Raw genomic sequence first — 23,196 nt, 5'->3', positions numbered from 1 at the left:
TGGCTATGAAGGGAAGGAGCACTCATCAGACTACCAAGTAAGTTCTCTGGAGTATGGAGGGCCCACCCCCTCTCAAGGGCAATGGGGAGATGAACATGAGATGCTCAGTGTGCTAAGGCAGAACAGCCAAAATATTAACAGTTTGGCTACAAGCAGCAAAATCAAAGCAAGAGCAGCTGGAGAGCTCATTCAGCCCAACACTGCTTGCAACCTTATGGCCATTTCTCAACTGAAGACGGTGGAGAAGGAAAAGCTGCCAAGAATGTTGATTAGTAGCCTGTCAAAATCTGTGCACCCATCAGCTGGAAAAAGTTGATTGGTGATCAATTGTAATTCCATTATATAAATGGTGCAGAATGTTCATAATCCAAAAAATACTGTGCAATGAAACATAACATGAAGCCAGACTCTGGTCTCTGGTTTTCTCTGTTTGGGAGGTTAAATCATTATTCTCTGAGAAGGAGGTAAACATTAAATAATGCTAATCGCTCTGAAGAAGCAAGTAAAGAAAATATGTGAGGGACAAACTCTCACATAAATCTAAATAAAAAATGGTTACCCAGTCTGAATGAGCGTGGGAAAGGCCATCCTCTCACCTGGCATGGGCACCTGTTTTTGCTCAGGTTACTCTCTCCTCGTCTTCCACCTGGACTCCACCCCTGGAACACCAGTTTAGGCTCTGTCTCTTCCCTAACACCTTCCCTGAGCACACAATTTAGCATTTTATTTTTCTTAAAGTGTTTAGTATACACTGTGTTCCCCCTTGTAGGCTAAGGCTCCTTAGGATTAAAGCCCATGTATACTATTTGTTCCCACACATTGTCTGACAGGGCTTGGTATGCCTTTGATGAACTACATTTGTTGTCTTGACTTCTGGTCACGGGTTGAACAGGAAATGGTCAGAAATCTGCTTGCTGGGCTCAAGTAACCTTAGAATAATTTGAGAAGCAAGAGAAATATCCAGGTATATTCTTTTTAAGATAAAAACTTTATTTTACAATTTTATAAAGCGGCTTTACATTAAGCACAAACAATCCATTTACTTTGTATAGAAACAAAATACCTTTCCATCTGCAAAAAATCAAGTTTTGCTGTATATAAAACTAACATGTGCACATTGTGCTTAAACTGCAAAGTCTGTACAGCTTTACAAAGGACTACCCTTCAGAAGGGCATCCTGTAAACACATTATTGCATATTTAACACATGGTATATAACCCACATGTACAGTGGAAGAGAAACAAGAAAAGCAACCACAAGGAGGATGAAAATAGCAGCTTTCAGTGAGAGTCTGCACTGAGAAAGGAAAAGGAGCCACGTCTGGAGAGTTGTGCTTGTGTCATTTTTGCATTTGCTTCTGTGCACTGGATGGTTCTTGGATGAAGCTTTTATGTACAGTAACTCCTAAAAGGTCAAACTTGACCTTCATCCAGAAACTTTTGGCTGGTTTTACAAATGAAGTAGCAATAGATGTAACATCAAAGTGAACTCAAGATAAGTGGAAAAACAAAAACAAAACAGAACAAAACAAAAACAAACCTAATACCTATAATCTTAAAGCAAAGAAAAATTTAAAGAAACAAAATAATAAAATTTAAAAATACCCTCCCCATTCTAAGCTCAGAATAAGTAAACATTTTACATAATTTAAAACCCTAGAAAATTCTATAGCTCTTTAGAGGCAAAAATGCAATGGATAGTGTAGGGCAGTGTTCCTCCCTGTATGCCCCCAGCTCCCCTGCGTCAGAATCACCTGAATGCTCATTACAAATGCAGACTATCAGACTTCACAGGCAGATTTACTGACTCTGGGATCTGCATTTCAATAAGCTCCCAAGTGATGCTGAGGCATTTTAAAGTTTGAGAACCACTGGTCTGTACTGACAATGCTGCTATAGGCTCAACTCCTCCTCTTAGCAAATTCTGGCATCACAAGACAAATCGAGTTGCTGTTGCAATGTGGAAGGCAGTGTAAAACCAACAGCAAGGAAATCACAACGCTATTTCTAGATCAAAAAGTCTTTCCTTCTTCAGTGGAAAAGGACAGCCACATTGTTAAGGCACGGTATTTGTCACAGAAGCAGTACCATACTGTTATCATCGAGTCTCATAATCTGAAGACCAGTATGCAAACAAAGCAGACGTATGAACCATTCTTAATAATAACAAATATGGGGAAGTAAGAAAGGTTCCCAGATTGGAGAAAGTTTATTTTGCACATCGGCACTGGGAATAAAAATTAGGGGAGACCAGATATTCTTGCTGAGACATCTAACATATATGAAATGCAAAGATCAAAAGCTAGGGGTAAGCCTAATAACTCAAAAGTGTTTTTATTGTGAGCAAAATTAAGAAGAGTGTGGTCACATCAATTGGGAGTTCAAGCTTACTTTTCTATGGTCAGTTTAATGTCTTCAGTGTAGATCTGTATCTTCTTTGCTTCTGCCCTCTTTGATGCTAACATATATATATATATATATGTTTTCCAGTTTCTAAGTAGTGCTTGGTAGTTTGAATTCAATTAAAATATAGTGTGTAAGCAGGTAACCTACCTGGCTCCTAAATGTGCACTTGATACAGGTCACAGATAAATGCATTGTGTTTGTCAGACTCGGTCCCCTGAAAGTGTAGGGTATCATATTTTCAAACTGTATAAGATATACTATTGATTTAGTGTACTGTCACAGCAAAATCAACATCCCTCGGTTTTATTTAATGCCTGAAGCCCTATAGCAGACACTGCCCATTGTATGGGGGCTCTGAAATCTATTTATGTGCGGTATAGGAGAATATATATACCTAAATAAAGATCTGATTACACATAAATGCAGTAACATCTCTTCTATCTAATAGCTAGAATAACTTAAAATTAAATAAAAAAAAAACCAATGATGCACAGACTCACTAGTTTGGGAAGCTGATGATCAAGAATGATCTTGGTAGGAAAAAAAAAAACTTTGCTATGATTCTTGTATGTAGTATTTGATCTAATATTTTTATTTAAAGGGGGAAAAATCCTAAAAAAATAAAATATGGTGGTGGCCTTAAAGCTACTAGCTCCTTTCCAAATTTAGATTTGTAATAAGTTTCCGAAATAATGTCCCAAAAATATCTCTCTCAAAATATACAAAACTCCAAGGTATAGTCTGAAATAAAATACAAAATTCTAGATAGTGACAAAAAGAAACTGTCCCAATGGGGGTTGGGGAGGGATACACTGATTATCAAACTTTTACTGATTGTAGATCAAGTTTCAAAACAGAAACATTTTTGTAATTTCTTGTGCAGTCAACAGGTTTCATTTTAGTTGTGCTTACATTATATAACTGTGAAGCCTGAACACTGGTTGTGTTTTTAATTTACACATTTCAAGAAAACCATAATTAAATATTCACCATATACAACAAATTGAACAAATGCAACAAATACTCATTTGCTCCCAAGAAATTAATCTATAGAAATGAAACATCTTTTTAAAAAGTTGAACACAGTCTGCTATCCAGGCTACAAGTACATATTTACTGTATTACAGCACATTATTTTTTTAAAGTCTGCTTTCAACATAAATATAAATAATCACATTTTAAAAGAGCTCCATACTAAGTTTTCAGGTAAGTGCTAGACAGTTGGCCAGTAGCAACTACTTACCATTATCTTTCTCACAAAGAGTGACTAGACTATCTGCGAAACTGTATAGGGTGATGGGCAAGGCAAAGTGAAACATCTTTGTTCAGCCCATTGATTAAACATTGTGTTCTAAATGCCACCTACATGTCTAAATACCCAACCCATGGAATGCAATTATTTTAGAAGGCTGGTTTTAAGGATCACTTATCACTTTGATAGAATCCACAAAAACCTAGTACATAACCTTTTAAAATGTGCCTATGCTCTCCTGAGACAGAGCCTGTAGTTTCTGTGTACAGCAGAGGCTGAAGTATAATTTTGGTTGTGAGCTCTAGTTGTGCTTTGCCCTGCTGCCTTTAAGGTAGCTTTTCCACCTCTTGACAAATTCTTTGAAGATCGGGGACTCATCAATGGTACTGAGTAGCTGCAACTGATTGATGTGGGTGGTATGATAGTCCCAGCGAGCCAGGTTAGGAGCGATGCCAAGCATGAAGTGACGGAGGTCATAGATGGTTCCTGAGCCAGTGTCATACAAGGGCAGCATGGCTTTAAGAGATTCCATGCCACGCTCATACAAGGACCTTGCTTCTTTTCCGAGTTTTTCCCCTGCAGTTTCTTTTAAGTCATACAGCCCAATTAAAGAATACATAAAGCCATTTAAAACAAAAGAGCTAGGTGTGGTTGGATATTCTTCATACCAGTCATGTTTATTCATAAACACAGCTTTAACTCCATGCTGCTCAGACAGAAACTTATAAGGGGCTGTTGCCCTTAAAGCTGAATTGAGGAATATATGGTCTTTTGTTAACAGATAGGCCCTGACTAATGTAGAAATGGCTTGCCCTTGCGCCATGGCAGAATACCATCCTGGCTCTAAAGACTTGAACCCTTCCCCTAACTTACGGGTCACCATAATTGGCCAGCCACCTTTCTCATCCTGGTTCCTTACTAGCCAATCACTAGCAGCAAAAAATGCAGCCATGTGGGCTGTGGTAGAGATGGTAATGTTGTCGAGGAATCCCTTACCTTTTGCAATCAACCTAACCACCTTCTTGGGCATTATTTTGGTTGGCTTGACAGCTTTTGTGTTTGAAAGACCCACTCCTTTCCTGAGGTCAGTGACCAGGTCCCTGGTAACTGTGCTCCATGAAGTTCTGGGCCCAATGCCATAGTATATATCTCTTTCTTTAAAAGCAATTAGCTGAGCATTTGAGACATAATGTATAGTGAAGAGCTGATTCTTTTCTGTGGTCTCTAGAACCACGGACACGCTTCCATTTGTCAAGAACTTGAGGTCGAATGAAATAATAAAATCTTTCATGTTTCCCAGTTGCAAGGATACACCTTCACTGGTTTCTGCAGGGGAGAATATACCAACAGACTGGTTAGAAGAAAAGCACTTTTGTATTTGAAATCAAATTGCAATTCATCCTTGAAAACCCTGACCACACAAAATTAACCCTTAAATATTTTCAGTATCAGATCATTTGTAATTTTATTTTTTACTAAATTAACCAAAAACAAATGAAAGAATTGGTGAGTTCATGATAGCTTGTGAGCATCAGATCAAAGCTCTTACCTTTTGCCCTGTCTAGTTTATAGTAGAGGATTAAGAGTAAATGGCTAAGGTACTGTAGATCAAAACTGCCTTTTCTAAATCTAATACTAGCTGATCAGTAAAATCAATGACTATTCTAGTATACCTATTCTGCAAACAGGAAAAAAAGAAAAAGCCAAAAGCTGGCTCAGCACATAATATTGCAAGAAAGAAGCTAGAAGAAATGGTTATTATACATGAATTTTAAATTATTTAGCATTTAATATGTACTTACTATGTTCTAAGGGCTTTACATCTATTTACTCATTTAATCCCCTGAACAATTACAAGGGTAGGTGCTATTACTGTTCCTACTTTATGGATGAGGAGCTGAGACACAAGGAAGTAACTTGCCCAAGGTACAAGACTTGAACCCGGGTTGCCTGGTCTCGCTCCACAACACATTATTAATTTGATTTCGAAAATGATAGATTTGCTTTCACATACTTGCTAGAAGTGCTAACAAAATTTCTGGAAATTAAGCAATGGGCTCACGTATACAACAAAAAGTGAGAGAATGGTGGAGTGGGCAGGGTAAAGCACAGACTTTGGAGTTTAAAAACCTCAGATTTGAATTTTTGTTCAACCACTAGCTTTGAGAAGTCTGGCAAGATGCAGTTTCTTTGAGCCTCAGTTTCTTCACATGTTAAATAGAGATAATATTACTTTGCAGGGTAATTGTGAGGATTTTTAAAAAGACAATGGAGTAGAATATAGTAATAAATGATGGTTATTATTCCAAAGCCACTGGCTTCAGAGGCTAAAAAAATAGTTAAAGCTGTTTTATCTGACAAATTATTAAAGAGCAAATTTCTCTTGAATATTTATAGTTATTAATGATGGTTAATTCCCAGAAAGATGACTTTTTGAATACTGCTGATCTAGATCTACCAAGAAACTGAGCATATTAAAATAGCAGCAGCAGCAGCAGCAAGAATAAGAACAACAAAAATATATGTAGTACAAATTTAAAAATATTAAGGAAAATCTTAATATCTTGAGTTTTCCACAGCTTAAATGTCCAAAATGCATTCACATGTATTATCTCATTTGATACCTAATCTTCTGAAGCTGGTAGGGCAGGAATTATATTACATCTCCATTTTAGAGGTGAAGATATGTAGACTTTGCAAGGTTAAATGGTTTGCCCAATGCCAAAAGCTAATTAGTGGTAGAGCAGTGACTAGAATCCAGGTTTCCTGGACTCAGGTTCAGACTGTGAAAAAGACAAATGATATTGGAGATGGTATTCTTATAAGAATATTCAATAGAAAGCTTCTCTTAGACACAGCCATAGAAGCAGATCTCTGCTTTGCAAAATCCTTGAAAAAATCTTTAGTGTGTCACCAGGAGCAAAGATCAGAAATGTAAACTGGGCTGGGCACAACTGGTCACACTCAGCAGTTTGGGAGGCCAAGGCAGAAGGACTGCTTGAAGTGAGGAGCTTGAGACCAGTCTGGCCAAGAAAGCAAGACCCTAACTCTACAAAAAATACAATAAAATAGCCAAGTGCAGTGGCATGTGTCTGTAGTCCTAGGTACTTGGGAGGCTAAGGTGGGAGGATTGCTTGAGCCCAGGAGTTTGAGGCTGAAGTGAGCTATGATCACACCACTCTCATTCTGGGTGACAGAACAAGACTCTGTCTCTTAAAAAAAAAAGAAAAAGGGAAAAATAAATGTGAACTGATGATAGTGTATACTTGGAGGGCATCAGTATGTTGAATTGATCATTTAACTCTTGTAACACTGGACTCTAGCAGTATGGTTATATTTGGCCCAAGGCTCTTAATTACTTCATTGGATGGAACAGACAATTCTGAAAGTTGTATCAAGAACGAGAACATCCTCATAGACTTATGCATCAAACAATGCTCTGAGTAACTTAACAGAAAAAATGATGTCAGAAGTAAACTTCTAATACAGTAAAAAATCCATTTTATCTGGCAAAATGTCAACATGTACTCTCTCTCTTAACTAGCATTTTTCTGCATCTATAGTAAAATGGGATCTGAAGTTCAGGACAACGTCCCTGAAACATTGTAGGATTCTGAATTGACTTATGAACCACTCAAGATTAAATTATATTCAGTGGAGCAGACTATCTTGAGTGCTACTTATTTTTTCATTCTCATCAGATGGGATTATTAACTATGACATCTATTCTGGCCAAAGTGGATAACAATGACCCATCTTTAGAAGTCCAAGTGTGAGGAAGCTGGAAGAGTACCCATTTCCTCCCAGAATTTCAGAAGCTGAAAAGAGTACCCATTTCCTCCCAGAATTTCAGAAGCTGAAAAAGTACCCATTTCCTCCCAGAATTTCAATTTTATTTACACAAATGTAATGAAATGACATGGTTTAATCAGTCACCTTATGTCTTCATATGACAAACCAGTCCAAAGAACTCAGTAATGAACAATGTCAAGGGATGTAATCTTTTAAAAAGCCAATGTATTAATTTCCCGAAGACTGTAACACCAGCAGAGGGGGTTACTGAGTCATCCAGGAGAAGTGACAGAAGTCACAATCCTCAAATTAACCAACCAACAATTATAATCTTCACAACAATCTTACAAATCGTTTAATTCCCATTTTATAGATACACAGAGGAGGTTAAATAACCTCCTGGCATCATTCAGGAGGATCTGAATGGGAGCAAATGGGATGGTGGCCACCAGTTTGGCAATGTACCAGGTAAGGTTCTGAGCTCTACTGGAAGTACTAGGCTATCTGAAGATTCCTCCTTCAAATCTAATAGAAAGTTTTGTTTTTTTATTGTTTGAAGCCCATGACCCATCCTCTCCTGACCAGTTATTCCCAGGAGTTACCGTAACTGTTTATTTTTGGTATATGTGACACATATACATGCACTTTAGGCAATAAAGGATGATCAACATTTAAGAATACTTTTGACATTGGTCTTAGCAATGATTGTTTAGATTTGACATCAAATGTACAAGCAAAAGGGGCACAAGCAAACAAGTGGGACGACATCAAACTGAAAAGCTTTTGCACAGCAAGGGAAACAATCAACAAAATGAAAAGCAACCTATAGAACAGGAGAGAATAGGTACAAGCATATATCTTATAAAAGGCTAATATCCAAAATCTATCAGGAACTTATATAAATAGCAAAAAAAAAAAAATCTGATTAAAAAATAAGCAAATGATCTGAATAGGCACTTTTTCAAAGAAGATATATGAGTGGCCAAAAGGTATATAAAAAGGTGCTCAACATCATTAATCACCAAGGAAATAAATGCAAAGCAAAAACCACAATGATATATCATCACCTTACACCTGTTGGGATGACTATCATCAAAAAGGGAAGAGATAAGAAGTACTGGTGACGATGTGGAGAAAGGGGAACCCTTGTGCACTTTGGGTGGGAAAGTAAATTGGCATAGTCATTAGGAAACAGAATGGAGGTTCCTCAAAAAATCAAAAATAGAACTACCAATGATCCATCAATCCCACTTCCTGGTATATACTCCAAGGAAATGAAATCAATTATCTCAAAAAGAGAGATATCTGTACTCCTGTGTTCTTTGCAGCATTATTCACAATAGCCAAGGCATGGGAGCAACCTAAGTGTCTAGTATGGATAAACAAAGAAAACATGGTGCATATGTGTGTGTGTGCATACACACACATACATATAGAATAGAATATTAGCCATAACAAAGAAGGAAATCCTGCCATTTGTGACCACATAGATGAACCCTGAAGGCATTATGCTACGTGTGACAAGTCAGAGAAAGATACTGTATGATCTCACTTATATGTGGACCCCCAAACAAATGAACTCACAGGAAAGTAGAATGGTGGTTGTTGGGCTGGGGGGTGGGAAAAATGGGGAGATGTTGATCAAAGGGTACAAACTTCAGATATGAGACGAATAAGTTCTAGGGGTCTAATGTACAGCATGGTGACTACAGTTTACTGTACTGTATGCCTGAAATGTGCTAAAATATCTCTTAAATGTTCTCACCACCACCACCACCATACAAAGAAAGGTAACTATGAGGTGATGGATGTGTTAACTAATTTAATTATGGTAATCATTTCACAATATCTGTGTATATCAAGGCATCACATTGTATACGTTTGCCAGTTATACCTCAATAAAGCTGGGGAAAAAAAGAAGAGCCTTTAAATCACTGTTTCATATCCAACAAAAACTGTTATCAATCCATTCATTTAATCAACAGATTTACTATGTAGCATGAGCAGAGGCCCTACTCAAAATCTTGAGAAACACCGAGAGAAAGAAGAATCAGGCAGAAGAAGAGAAGCTCCCAAGAAGCCTGAGCAAGAATGGCTACAGAGATAGGAGAAAGTGAGGTCATGGAAATCAAATGAAAAGTGTGCTTGAGGAAAGGGAAAGCTAATTTAATTTGATAGAGTAGGACAGGCCTAAAGTTTCAATTCATTCAATTTTAAAATTAGAAAAAGGAAAACATTACTCAACAAATAAGCAAATAAACAACAAAAATATGCTGCAGAACCTATTATATGACTCTTTACCCATATTTGATTTTATCCCCTTTCAGAAAAAAAATTCAAGGCCAAGAAAGAGAAAAAAAAAAGGCCAACAGCATTCAGCTTGTGGTCCTCCAGGATCTCACCTCACTTGGGCCTATGCTTTTATGGGACTAGAAGTGTTTCAGATTTTGGAATATTTACATATACATAAATATCCTGGGGATGGGACTGAAGTCTAAACACAAAATTCTTTTTTTATATATATATATATATTTTTTTTTTTTTTTTTTTTTGGGAGACGGAGTCTCGCTCTGTCGCCCAGGCTGGAGTGCAGTGGCCGGATCTCAGCTCACTGCAAGCTCCGCCTCCCGGGTTTATGCCATTCTCCTGCCTCAGCCTCCCGAGTAGCTGGGACTACAGGCGCCCGCCACCTCGCCCGGCTTTTTTTTGTATTTTTTAGTAGAGACGGGGTTTCACTGTGTTAGCCAGGATGGTCTCGATCTCCTGACCTCGTGATCCACCCGTCTCGGCCTCCCAAAGTGCTAGGATTACAGGCTTGAGCCACCGCGCCCGGCCAAATTCTTTTATATTTGCTTTTATGCAAAATGCTTTTATGTACAAGTTCCAATTTCCTCTTAATGGTGATTCTCTGAATTTATCTCCCATGAGGTCTATATCCTCTAAAAACTCTCCTTTCTCATACCTATGCTTCAATAAAATAGTCTCACCTCTTTGATTCCCTTCCTCCACTCTGTTCTGAGCAGTAACTCCCACGTATCTCCAACTCACCTTCTCTCATACCCTTTTTTTTTTTTTTTTTTTTTTTTTTTTGAGACGGAGTCTCGCTCTGTGGCCCAGCCCAGGCTGGAGTGCAGTGGCGCGATCTCGGCTCACTGCAAGCTCCGCCTCCCGGGTTCACGCCATTCTCCTGCCTCAGCCTCCCGAGTAGCTGGGACTACAGGCACCCACAACCGCGCCCGGCTAATTTTTTGTATTTTTAGTAGAGACGGGGTTTCACCGTGGTCTCGATCTCCTGACCTTGTGATCCGCCCGCCTCGGCCTCCCAAAGTGCTGGGATTACAGGCGTGAGCCACCGCGCCCGGCCTTCTCTCATACTCTTATAGTATGCAACTGGAGGTGCAGCATCCTTAGTTCAAAACTCCGAAATCTGAAATGCTCCAAAATCCAAAACTTTTTGAATGCTAACATGATGCCACAAGTGGAAAATTCCACATCTTCCCTCATGATGGGTGGCATATATTATTAAAAATATTATAAGAAGTTACCCTCAGGCTATGTGTATAGCATATGAAATATAAAAGAATTTTGTGTTTAGACTTCAGTCCCATCCCCAGGATATTTATGTATATGTAAATATTCCAAAATCTGAAACACTTCTAGTCCCAAGCATTTCAGATAAGGGATACTCAACCTGTACATGCACACACAGAATTCCATTCCCAGCTAGCACGCTTCCACCAACAGGGAGTTCCAACTTAGAATAGCTGTGTCCCACTCACAGACTGGCTGTTAGAGACAGAGTTCTCTCCTTTATATGCTTAAAATCATCTTAGGAAGTAGTTTTATCTCCAGCTACTGGCTACAGAATGAGGGGCTAAGGTGAAGATCCCTCACTTAAGATGTGGGAACCTATCTTTTGTATTACTCAGAGCACCCAAAAGTGCACAATGAAATCTGTTGCTCTAAACAGGACAGAGTTCAAAAGACTGTCCTAGAAAACCTTCTAAACACTCAAGGAGATCAAAGTGAGGGCTGCTGATTCCACCCTAATCCAGACAACCATTATTAACTGGTGCAAAAATAAGTTTCTTGAGTGCACCCAAAAGTTCTTTTGCATAGTCTAATCATTTCCTGTTGCAATAACCTCTTAGGTATCACAACCTAAATATTCTTAAACATTCAGTTGTACTTTCTCATTCAGCCAAACCTGCTGTTTACAATAAGCAAAGATGCTTTGTGTACCAGAATATCACAGAGTGCCATGGGAAAAAAGGAGTTCTAGTCACAGAACAAAAATTAAAGGTCATCTATTATTTGCACTGCATTCAGTACTCATAAATTCATTACTTAAGGCTATCTAGAATGATTAGGTTTGTATTGTGGCTTTCAGTGTCTATAAATTACACAGTCATCAATGAAGAAGAAGAAGAGAATACAGAAGAGGTCTTATAACCTTTCCTCTCTTTTCATTTACCAACAACAAGATTGGTGGGAGGGTGGAATAAGTTCTGTACTTGACAACATTCCCCCATAGAGAATTAGCCTGAGGTGCTAACTAAAATTATTTCATTGTCTTCTTAAGTAATGGACTCATTAATTCTCATTGATATTGATTAGTGCAGGAAAATGCATTAGATTCTAATTAATGAGACTGTCTTAGTAAAAGGGGAAATGCTGCATAAAGTTAATTTGATTTTGTAAATTATTTTATTAATGAAAATGGCTTTACATGAAGTTTGAGATAATCTACTACATTAACAAATTCCAATATGGGAAACAGGCCTCTTTGGTAATGCTATATTATCCTGAAAAAATTAAAAGCTATTGGCAAAGGGTAGGCAAAGGAAAGGATGGCTATCTCCTTAAAACCATCCTATTTACTGCAAAAGTTTAAAAATTAAACTATACTGTACTGAAATACTAAATGGAGGAACTTCTTTCCTATTGGATATAGACCCCTGGAGGCAGGTATACATTGTGCAGTAACCCGGACCTTACCATTCAATCTATGGCTTGGCTCTTTACATAGTAAATATTCCTTTTTATAACCTTGACTTTTTAGCTCTATCTTTTTTAGAGATTTCACTGGGGTGACACCATTTGTTGCTTTATATATGTAACATAAAGGGTCTGCTTATGTGTTTTTTAAACCATATTAAAATTTTAAGGGAATATCAGGGTCCCATAAACCAACATAAAATTAGCAGGCACATATAACACATAACTTACCTGGTGCAATAAACTGTTTGACATTGGTGAATCTAGACTTATCAGCCACATTAGCCATAAAGCAGCCCTTTGGCACAGTCCAGTCATTAGGCTTGTTGTTTTTGTCTCTGTCTTCTGCTGTTTCATATACCTCTATGTGAGGAGGTTTCTCAGTTAGATTCTTGCTGTAATGACTTAACCCATACTGTGCAATCTGGATTGGATAGAAATAGCCTTGAGGTCCCCATTGTGTAGATAATGGCACACCTATAAAATAGAGAAACAAAATGAATAATCATATCAAGACATTTACAAGCCTATTCCTAATACCACTCCTCACTGATTTACTTCTGGGGAATCTTACAGGATTATCAGGAAGTTGTGGGCTTCCTCATAATACTGCTCTCATACTGACCAGATCTAGTACCAAATTAACCAGATGTGAAAAACAAAAATTAAGTATTTTTTCACTCTCATTCATTATTTGTTAACAAATAGTGCAATGCTACAAATTACCTTTTAAGGACTGGTTTTTTATGTGTGTTACTCTTGCTCATGGCTATAGATGTCACGTTTCATAATCCTGTTTCATACATTCGAATTCTGCACAATTTAGATGCATATAGTTAATGTCACCACAGTTCTATTTTCAATATTAATCCTGAAATTTTCTTAAACATTTATACTTATCAAGTTACTACATACTCATCTTTCCCTCCAATGTCAAAGTGTGGTCTACTAATTAGGTATGTCATCTGATGGTTAATGTATTTGCTTAAAAAGCCAGTTGTGGCTGGGCACGGTAGCTCACGCCTGTAATCCTAGCACTTTGGGAGGCTGAGATGGGTGGATTGCCTGAGCTCAGGAGTTTGAGACCAGCTTGGGCAACACGGTGAAACCCCATCTCTACTAAAATACAAAAAGTTAGCTGGGAGTGGTGGCGGGTGCCTGTAATCCCAGCTACTTGGGAGGCTGAGACAGGAGAATCGCTTGAACCCAGGACTCAGGGGTTGCAGTGAGCCAAAGTGGCACCACTGCACTCCAGCCTGGATGATGGAGCAAGACTCTGTCTCAAAAAAAAAAAAAAAAAAAAAAAAAAAAAAAAAAGCCAGCTGTGACTTGGCAATTTAAAATATAAACAGCTTGAAATTCTTTTTCATATCTTTCCTATTAAAATGTAATTCTTAAGAAGTGTTTTTTAAAACACGAATTTCGTTTGTATATTTCACCACAGATTCTTGAAATAATTCATTAATGGATTACCTTTTGTAAAGTTCTAAGCACAACTTTTAAATGTTTGGTATTAGTGTTTATCTTAGTAATTTCTTTTTTTTTCTTTTTTTTTTTTTTGAGACGGAGTCTCGCTCTGTCGCCCAGGCTGGAGTGCAGTGGCCAGATCTCAGCTCACTGCAAGCTCCGCCTCCCAGGTTTACGCCACTCTCCTGCCTCAGCCTCCCGAGTAGCTGCGACTACAGGCGCCCACCACCTCGCCCGGCTAGTTTTTTGTATTTTTTAGTGCAGACGGGGTTTCACTGTGTTAGCCAGGATGGTCTCGATCTCCTGACCTCGTGATCCGCCTGCTTCGGCCTACCAAAGTGCTGGGATTACAGGCTTGAGCCACTGCGCCTGGCCATATCTTAGTAATTTCTTACATAGGAGCTACAAATCCTACATTTATATAATATTGTATTGCTGAATCACGTATGTATTGAGAGATAAACTACTATCTGTAGTTCTAAAATTAATAAGAGTCTGATGAGCACAGCAGAGACTGGGAATCTACAGAATTTTAAGTGTTTTGTTGTATATTCAAAACAATGTTTATGGAATTAGGTAGGCTACAGATAAGCTTTTTAACATTTGTATCTTTCCTCCAAGAGGGGGATCCTCTCTGTAATTAAAATAAAAGGTAGTTTATACAACCTCATTAAAGATGACTGGTGACTACAATAATGTGCAACTAGCACAAGAACTGAGACTGATCAATGAAACCAAACAGCAGCCCAGAAACTCATTCTAGTACTCCTAAATTTAGTGTAATGACGAATATTCCATCAAAATCAGTGGGAAAAGAGATGATTCAATACATATTGGGGAAAAACGTTTAAAATTAGGCTGTGACTTTGTACCATTTGCCAAAATATAAATCAATTTAGCAGAACTAAAGAAGTTAAATGTAAAAAAGTGAAACCATAAAACTGTCAGAGAAATTAAAAGTGAAAAGCTGATCATAATGTGGTATGGCAAGTGCCTTTCTAAGCATAAAACGAAGAGGCACAAAGATCCAAAAAAAACCCATAAGTTCAATAAATGGAACTAAAAACTTCTAAAACCAACAAATCATATGTAAAATGAAAAGACAACCAAATTGAAGAAATATCTTTAACATATATATGAGTATTGCTACCCTTACTACATAAGTTCACACAAATACATTTTTTAAAAACTCCACTTACCACATGAGAAAAAGGGGTAAAGAACATGAAAATATGGCAAAAAGTATAAGAAAAAGATATCTGACCTCACTAGTTGTTAAAGAGAGAAAATTATAATATCCCTTTGTAACCAACAGACAGAAAAACAATGTTCCATGATGGCAAGAGTTGGGTGAAAATGACACCCTCATACTCTGCTACTGGAAGTAGGAGCAAGTTCCACCTTTCTGGAAAACGGCTGGCAAAAGAGTACAAAGGTTTGGCAGGTTATTTGACATTGCAGTTAATTATATTCTCAGAATAGGAATACACTACAATGAGAATAAAATTAAAATAGCAAATAAAAATTAACAATGAAAATCTGCAACATTTATAATAGCAAAGAAATGGAAATGTAGTTTACCCTTTGTGCTACCAAATACCAGATTTCATTCACTCGATCTTAATTTATTATACATTTACAAATAACTAAAAGAATATTACTGGATTGTTTGTAACACAAATAAAGGATAAATGTTTGAGGTGATGGATATGCCATTAACCTTGATGTGATTATTATTATACATTGCATGCCTATATAAAAATATCTAATATACCCCATAAATACATACACCTACTATGTACCCACAAAAATTAAAAATAAAACATTAATTAAAAAACATAAGGGCCGGGCGTGGTGGCTCATGCCTGTAATCCCAGCACTTTGGGAGGCCGAGGCAGGCGGATCACGAGGTCAGGAGATCAAGACCATCCTGGCTAACACGGTGAAATCCTGTCTCTACTAAAAATACAAAAAATTAGCTCAGCATGGTAGCAGGCGCCTGTAGTCCCAGCTACTTGGGAGGCTGAGGCAGGAGAACGGCGTGAACCCAGGAGGCGGAGCTTGCAGTGAGCCGAGATCGCGCCACTGCATTCCAGCCTGGGCAACAGACCGAGACTCCATCTCAAAAAAAAAAGAACCATAAAAAACCTGGGAATGACCTAAGTGTACAACTAAAGAGCAGGGTCTCATACATTACATATATCATGGCATGTCTTGACTACAAATACTAGTTATTAAAATGTTCAATAAATATTCAGTGAGAGGAAATAGTCATGTTAAGTAGAAAATACCAGAATAAAAACTGACCATACAGTATGATCTGAATTTTTTTAAAAGATGCATTTCTAGTATGCAGCCATAAAAAGAAAGAAATCACGTTCTTTGTAGAAATATGGACGGAGCTAGGGGCCATTATCCTTAGCAAACCAATGCAGGAACAGAAAACTAAATACTGTGTGGTTCTCACTTCTAAGTGGGAGCTAAATGATGAAAGCACATGGACACATAGAGGGGAACAACACACACTGGGGCCTACTGGAGGGTGGAGGGTAGGTGGTGGGTGAGGATCAGAAAAATAACTGATGGGTTCTAGGCTTAATACCTAGGTGACAAAATAATCTGTAAAACAAATCTCCATGACATGGGGTTACCTATATAACAAAGCTGCACATGTGCCCCTGAACTTAAAAGTTAAAAACAAAATAAAATAAAATAAAAGATATATTTCTACAACAACAAAAAGATTGGGGGAAAAAGTCAAAATATTAATGGTGGTCATGGGTACTTTTTACTTTTTTATTTTAGAATTTAGGCATCTATTAATTTTATGCGTTTAAAAAATTGCCGGAAAAAAAGGTTTGACTCTGAATATCTTTGAAATCTCTATTACTGTCCTGAATCACTGTATAGTAAATGTCATTATGATTATGCTAAAATACATGTCTAAGTACAAAGCCCTCCAGAGAAAATACAAAAATAATAATAATTATATTGAGGTGGTAAAAATGTAGGTGAATCTGGTCGCTTCTCTCTTCTAAACATTTGGTAAGGATATTGGCCAGGCACGGTGCCTCATGTCTGTAATTCCAGCACTTTGGGAGCCTAAGGCGGGAGGACTGCTTGAGTCCAGGAATTTGAGATAAGCCTGGACAACACAGTGAGACACTGTCTTTACAAAAAATAAATTAAAAAGAATTAGCTGGGCATGGTGGAGCCTGGGAGATCGAGACTGCAGTGAGCCATGACAGTGTCACTACACTCCAGGCCTGGGTGACAGAGTGAGATGCTGTCTCAAAAGAAGAGAAAAAGATATTATAAAAAATTATATAAGTAGTAAAAACAAAGGAAAAAACTCCTGCATCAGATATGTAAATTCCAATTTCCAACTTGATGAATAAACACACCATTAACTTCACAGACATGGGTGGGCTATAATCCTTTGGTCTGTAGGAGTCCGAAAACATCCACATGGTCACCAAGTGAGCACAAACTTCTTTTCAGAGCAAAAAAATATATATTAAGTTTAGTTAAAAGCTTATTTCAATACAGATTTTAAAATATTAAGATCTTAAAATCACTTTATAACAAAATGAGGAAAGTAAATCCCAAACCAAGAAATCTCAAAACATATTAAGCCCTTTCCTCTGTTGTGATATACTTTAAAGTGATATACTTTAAAGTCAAATTCAATTTGGGTTTCTGGTTTGAAAAGCAAATTCCAAAGCATATTAATTGTATCCACAAGGAACTCTTACTGCCCCAGGTTTTAAAGACAATGAAAAACAGTATGTAATAGACTAGGAGTTCAGTGTAAGTCCAGAGAAAAAGCATCTACATATTGTCTTGTTCTGAAGATTTGAAACCTCCTTCCAGAGATGACACTTGATTAATTAGGTAACCAGACTGCACTGGTATATTGATGGGTCCACCGGATGGTTTCCTTTTCCCATCTCTCATAGGATTCTAGCTATATATTTTAATGCAAAATTCTGGAGAAGCAGTGCCTTTACCTTACTGGTGAGAATTTTAGATTCAGAGTTAGGTTAATAAAATAATTCTATTTGCCCAGGTATGGTCTTACGGCAGCCCTTAAGTCATAGTATCTAGAAAGCTGCCCTAGGTTCAGACTTAACCTGTTCCTCCCTGCTAAATTAGAGTGATGAAAGGTCTTTTGATAGTAAGCTACGTACTTGATGTATAATTAACAACATTTTCTTATTCTTCAACACAGTCATGCTTGAAAAATGCAAGTGAAGCAGACAGATACCAACCTTCAACCCCACTTATGCACTTGACTCTGTCTCGGACTTCCACATTGTAGCCTTCAAAAGACATAAACACACCATCGGGGTGATAGGGGGCTCTCTGTGCATAGACTTTGGAATAGCTATGAGAGAATTCAAACCGATCATAGCCATCATACTGAACCACCTTTCCATAAACATCAAAATATTTCTCAACCCAAGTGAATGGAAGAAAGACTTCGTTCCCCTCTCGTCTCCCTTTAATTGTGTGTTCATCATTTATGAGACAGTCAATTTCTTCATATTTGAGCCCTAACACCTTACTTCCCACATTGCTATTGAAGCCCCCAACAACAGGGGGAGCTTTCTGCTGTTCCTGAGGGAATGCTTCCTCAGACTGTTGTTTGGCCACGTGGTTCATATAGTTGTTACTCTCAGATGCTGCTGCTCTTTTTTCTAATCCATCCACTCTGAAGCCACTACTCAAACGCCGTGGAAACTGGATTGCTTTGTCACTGGAACACTTATTCCACAAAAGTACTGTGACCAAAGTGAAGAGTGCGCAGATAATAATCAAAGTCTTATAGTTGACCCGAGCTGCCAAGCAACGCATATTCAGACCATACCTATGGAGGCAAGAAGAAAAAAAATCATGCAAAGATGTACTACCAGCATTTCAAAGGATAAAGTTGTCTTTGCTTTTTTTTTTTTTTAAATGTTGAAACAACTGTATTAGGACCATTTTGGATCAGATTTAAAATTGCAAACTGAAACTTTTCAGCACAAAAAAAAGGTAAGAGGTGTTTCCTCCTTTTGGTGAAATCCTTAGAATAGCTATGCTTCTAAATCCTTAGAATAGCATAAGCTTCTAAAGCAGAGATGTTCAAACTTTCTTAGTTTGTGGCTCCCTTGATATCTCAGTAATTTTTCACAATGCCCCCTAGGCCAAAAGAAATACCTAAATCAGTTTGAGTATCCTGTACTGTACCCAAAATGCTTGGGACCAGAGGGTTTTGGATTTTGGATTTTTCTCAGATTTGGGAATATCTGTATTACACTTAACAGTTCAGCACCCCAGATCTAAAATCTGAAACGCTTCACTGAGTATTTCTTTAGAACATCACATTGATGCTCAAAAAGTTTTTGATTTTGAACCATTTTGTATTTTGGATTTCTGAACTTGGGATGCTCAACATGTAGTTTCATTTATTAAATAGTTAGGGCCAAATAACTACTTATATACAAGTATTTATGTCCTAACACTTTAGTAGCTGTCTGAAAAAACATAGTAGACCTTTTCAAGGTAAACACCAACATCCATGTTGCTAAATCCAACAACGAATTTTTAGTGCTCATCCTACCTGACCTCCTAACAGCATAAAATAGTCAATGGCTCTTTCCTTCTTGAAACATTTTCTTCCCATGGTTTCTAGGGTACCATTCTCTTTTGGTTCTCCTAAAATCCCACTGGTTGTTCTTCTCTTCTTTGAGTCTTCCTTTTCATCTCCCTAATTGTTAAATGTTAGAGTACCTTAGGGTCTCAGTCTTTTGCCTTCTTTATCTCTATTCACTTTGATCTCACCCAACCTCATGCCTTTAAATACAAGGCTGACTATCCCCAAATTATCTCACCAGGCCATGCCCTTCTTCAGAGCTGCAGATACATATATGCAAATACATATATCTTTATTTGGAGGTCAAATAAATTTCTGAAATAACATCCAAAACTTAACTTCCAATCTTTTCCTCAATCTGTTCCTCCCTTCCTACTGCTCAGACTAAAAATCTTGACCCTTTCTTATTCACTCAATATACCATAAGTCAGGAAATTCTCTTGGCTCTACCTTCGAATTATACCCAGAATCTGATGTCTTTTCACCAACTACATTGTTACTACCATGTCAGAACCACTGCCATCTTTCACCTGAAACACAGCAGTGATATTCAAACTGGTCTCTCCTTCTACCCTTACCCTACTGCTCCACCCTTAAGTCTGTTCTCAACACAGCAGTCAGAATGATGCTCTTAAATTTAAGACAGATCATGTCATTCCAGTCCTGATGGAAGGAAAATGTGACGCTGTTGCTTCTTCTGGCCATATGGTATATGAGCCTGTTGTGATTGCAATGCAAGTAGTCCTGGGTTACTTTTTACTGGGATGAATGGGAAATATGGGAAATTATGGATAGTTATAGTATAATGTATGATACATTTCAGCCTGCTGAGAGTAAAGGGAGTAGTTTACTGCCGTTTGCCACAGTAGCTCTGTCATTTATTGTATGGTGTGAATCAACAACTAATTTTATTGTTTTGAATCCCCCCTTCTCATTTTCCCCTCAACCCTTTTAGCAGCAATGATGTATTAAAAACAAATCAAATGCTAAATTTCCGTTTCTCAAGAAGTTGATGGTGAATATGTAATTCATTCATTTCTTTTACTTCCAATGGAAGGCAAACTTTGCACCCTTCAGTGTCTGAAAACAAATGTATTCTGCTCTCACCCTTGATTAATAGTGTGGCAAGTTGTAGAATCCATGGTTGCATATTACTTTCTCTCTACATGTTGTAGGCAATACTTTACTGCCTTAAATCATTAAGAGTTATTCATAAGCAGTTTGATTTAGTCTCTTGTTACTATGCATGTGATTTCTTTGTGGATCTTTGTTTATCCTGGAATTCTCACAGTACCATATTTGATTCTCTATTTCAGCGCTTGGTGTGCCCTTTCAATGTAAAAACTTGTGTCCTCCTATTCTTGTTTAATGGATATAGTATCTCCTTAGATCTCTGAATATATTAGATGATTTATTCTTCTTTTTTAAAAATAAAGTTCTTTCTTACTAGTTTTACTTTTTCCACTGGCCATTTTCCTGGTTATTTAGTCTTTCATGCCATTAGTTTTTCCCACCATGCCTGGTGATCTTCGGTTACTCATTCACATTTAAGAGAGAATGACTCATTAGCCAACATAGATTTCCTGTGTTATTTTGAAGATAGTCTGATTTTGGCTAGATTGTTCCCCTGGAGGGGATAAAAAGAGAGAGCTCTGTGTGGGCTGGACATAAGCTGACTGGCAGTGTTCCCACAGGGTGAGTGGGTGGGGAGCCAGCAGACCTTTCAAATGCCAGAAAGAAGATGGTGTTTTCTCTTTTGCTACACAAACACAGCACACACTTTAGAAGCCTTCATCTTTCTCATGCTCTCTAAAGAAAATCTGCCTCGTGTTTGCCTGGGATTCTTGCCAGCTATCTGTATTCAAGTGCAGGGGTGAAAGAGGTATGAGGAGGGGAGAAGAAGGTATAGTTGGGCCTACTGGTACTCAATTAGAGATCTGGAAATCTGTTCAACTATCATCCTTGGGTAGTCCTCCAATTTACTGTTACTGGCTTCTTCATTTCTCATTTTTAGACATTTTATTTTGGTGGGGCATCAGAAGGGAAAGGAGGTGAATACAGATTTTAAGAACTGGAAACCAATAATACATTTTTAACCCTATTAACTGAGAATAATTCATTTCATCATCTGCATTATTACTATGAGAAACCAAAGTGTGTAACAAGCAAAACTTTAGAAGTCATATAAATTGAGAATTTCCGTATATCGTAGTGGAGGCAAACTGATAACACTAAATGGCGTTTTGTTTTGCTTTTTAAATCCTTTATTAAAAACACTTATATGTCAACAGCTGACTACTCTGTCATCTATGCCTTACATTTTGACCAATTAATATAGAAATATAAAGCTTTTTATCCTATCTTTGAGAAGTGCCCTTCCTCTACTACTCAAATGCCTGTAACCCTGCCTATGGAACACAAGGCTACTGATATAGTTTGGGTATTTGTCCCCACCCAAATCTCATGTTGAAATGTAATCTCCAGTCTTGGAGGTGGGATCTAGGGGGAGGTGTTTGGATCATGGGGGTGCATCCCTCTTGAATGGCTTAGTGCCATCCCCTTGGTGATGAATGAGTTTGTGTGAGATCTGGTTGCTTAAAAGTATGTGGCACCTTGCCACACTCCCTTGGCTCCTTCCCTGGCCATGTGGCCTGCTTGCTCCTGCTTTGCCTTCTGCCATGAGTAAAAGCTCCCTGAGGCCTCCCCAGAAGCTGAGTGGATGCTGGCACCATGTTTGTATAGCCTGCAGAATTGTGAGCCAATTAAACCTCTCTTTTTTTTTTTAAATAAATTACTCAATCTCAGGTATTCCTTTATAGCAATACAAGAACAGACTAACACAGCTACCAATATGATGAAGCACATGATGGGAAAGTAAAGAAAAATCAAATTTAAAAACTTCCAATAATCTTTATGTCCAGGTTTTATTGTCTGATGCCATTTGTTACTAAAGACAATCAGGGCTTCTTAAAGAAATGAGTAATTCCAGGTCTAGGGATGGGACACCTTGCCGCACCAGAAAACAAACTTTCAACTACCAATGAGATAAAAATCAAGGGTGTCAAAAAAGCAGCAGGAGAAAGATAAAACAAAATTAGAAAATTATTGCTAATTGCTAAAACTGAGAGTGATAGATACATTGGAAGTTCAGTATACCACTCCCTATATACTTTTGTGTTTAAACATTTCCATAAATATGTAACGTCATGGAAATAAGACACAGGAATCAGTCTAAAAGGTCCTCTTCCCTATTAGTCAAATGTGTAAGAATTATGATTGAAGTAGACTGAAACACAATGACGCAATAAAAATCCATGAATCTGCAATAATATTTAAACGGAGAAAGCCAGCAAAAAACTCTCTGAGCTGATAAATATTGGCAACTGAGTGAAAAAAATTATTTACTTGTCTTTGCAGGAGCAACCATATTTCAGAACAAATCAATAACCCTAGTAAATAAAATACTCTATTGTACAAAAGGCTATCCAATAAGAAGTAAATTTTTTTTTAAAAAATCAGAAAATTAGCATTATGTAATCCCTCATGAAATTACAGATTCAGGCAAGTGTTAAATGCAGGTATATGTTTGCCAGGACCTAGAGATTCACACTGTGCAAAGTAATACCAAATACATTATTTTCTAG

At 37.7% G+C, this 23,196-nt stretch overlaps 1 protein-coding gene across 3 annotated transcripts in view; it reads right to left on the bottom strand.

Annotated features, from left to right (window-relative positions):
* Window positions 1-969: 969 nt before the first annotated feature.
* Window positions 970-23,196, bottom strand: part of GLCE (glucuronic acid epimerase) — a 121,801-nt gene continuing 99,574 nt past the window's right edge. For 2 of the 3 annotated variants that reach the window (XM_050796317.1, XM_050796318.1), the window contains exons 3-5: window positions 18,186-18,784; window positions 12,679-12,924; window positions 970-4,983 (exon numbers count right to left, since the gene is read on the bottom strand). In XM_050796317.1, coding sequence (XP_050652274.1) covers window positions 3,959-4,983; window positions 12,679-12,924; window positions 18,186-18,771 — 1,857 coding nt within the window. In that variant the 5' untranslated portion in view covers window positions 18,772-18,784 and the 3' untranslated portion in view covers window positions 970-3,958. Of the gene's footprint in view, window positions 4,984-12,678; window positions 12,925-13,173; window positions 13,261-18,185; window positions 18,785-23,196 lie in introns of those variants that run through there. The other variant, XM_050796320.1, reaches the window with a different exon arrangement.

Source organism: Macaca thibetana, chromosome 7 (genome assembly GCF_024542745.1).
Source record: "Macaca thibetana thibetana isolate TM-01 chromosome 7, ASM2454274v1, whole genome shotgun sequence".
Lineage (NCBI taxonomy): Eukaryota > Metazoa > Chordata > Mammalia > Primates > Cercopithecidae > Macaca > Macaca thibetana.
Note: the sequence above shows the minus strand (reverse complement) of the source record. Positions and strands in the feature narration are given on the sequence as shown.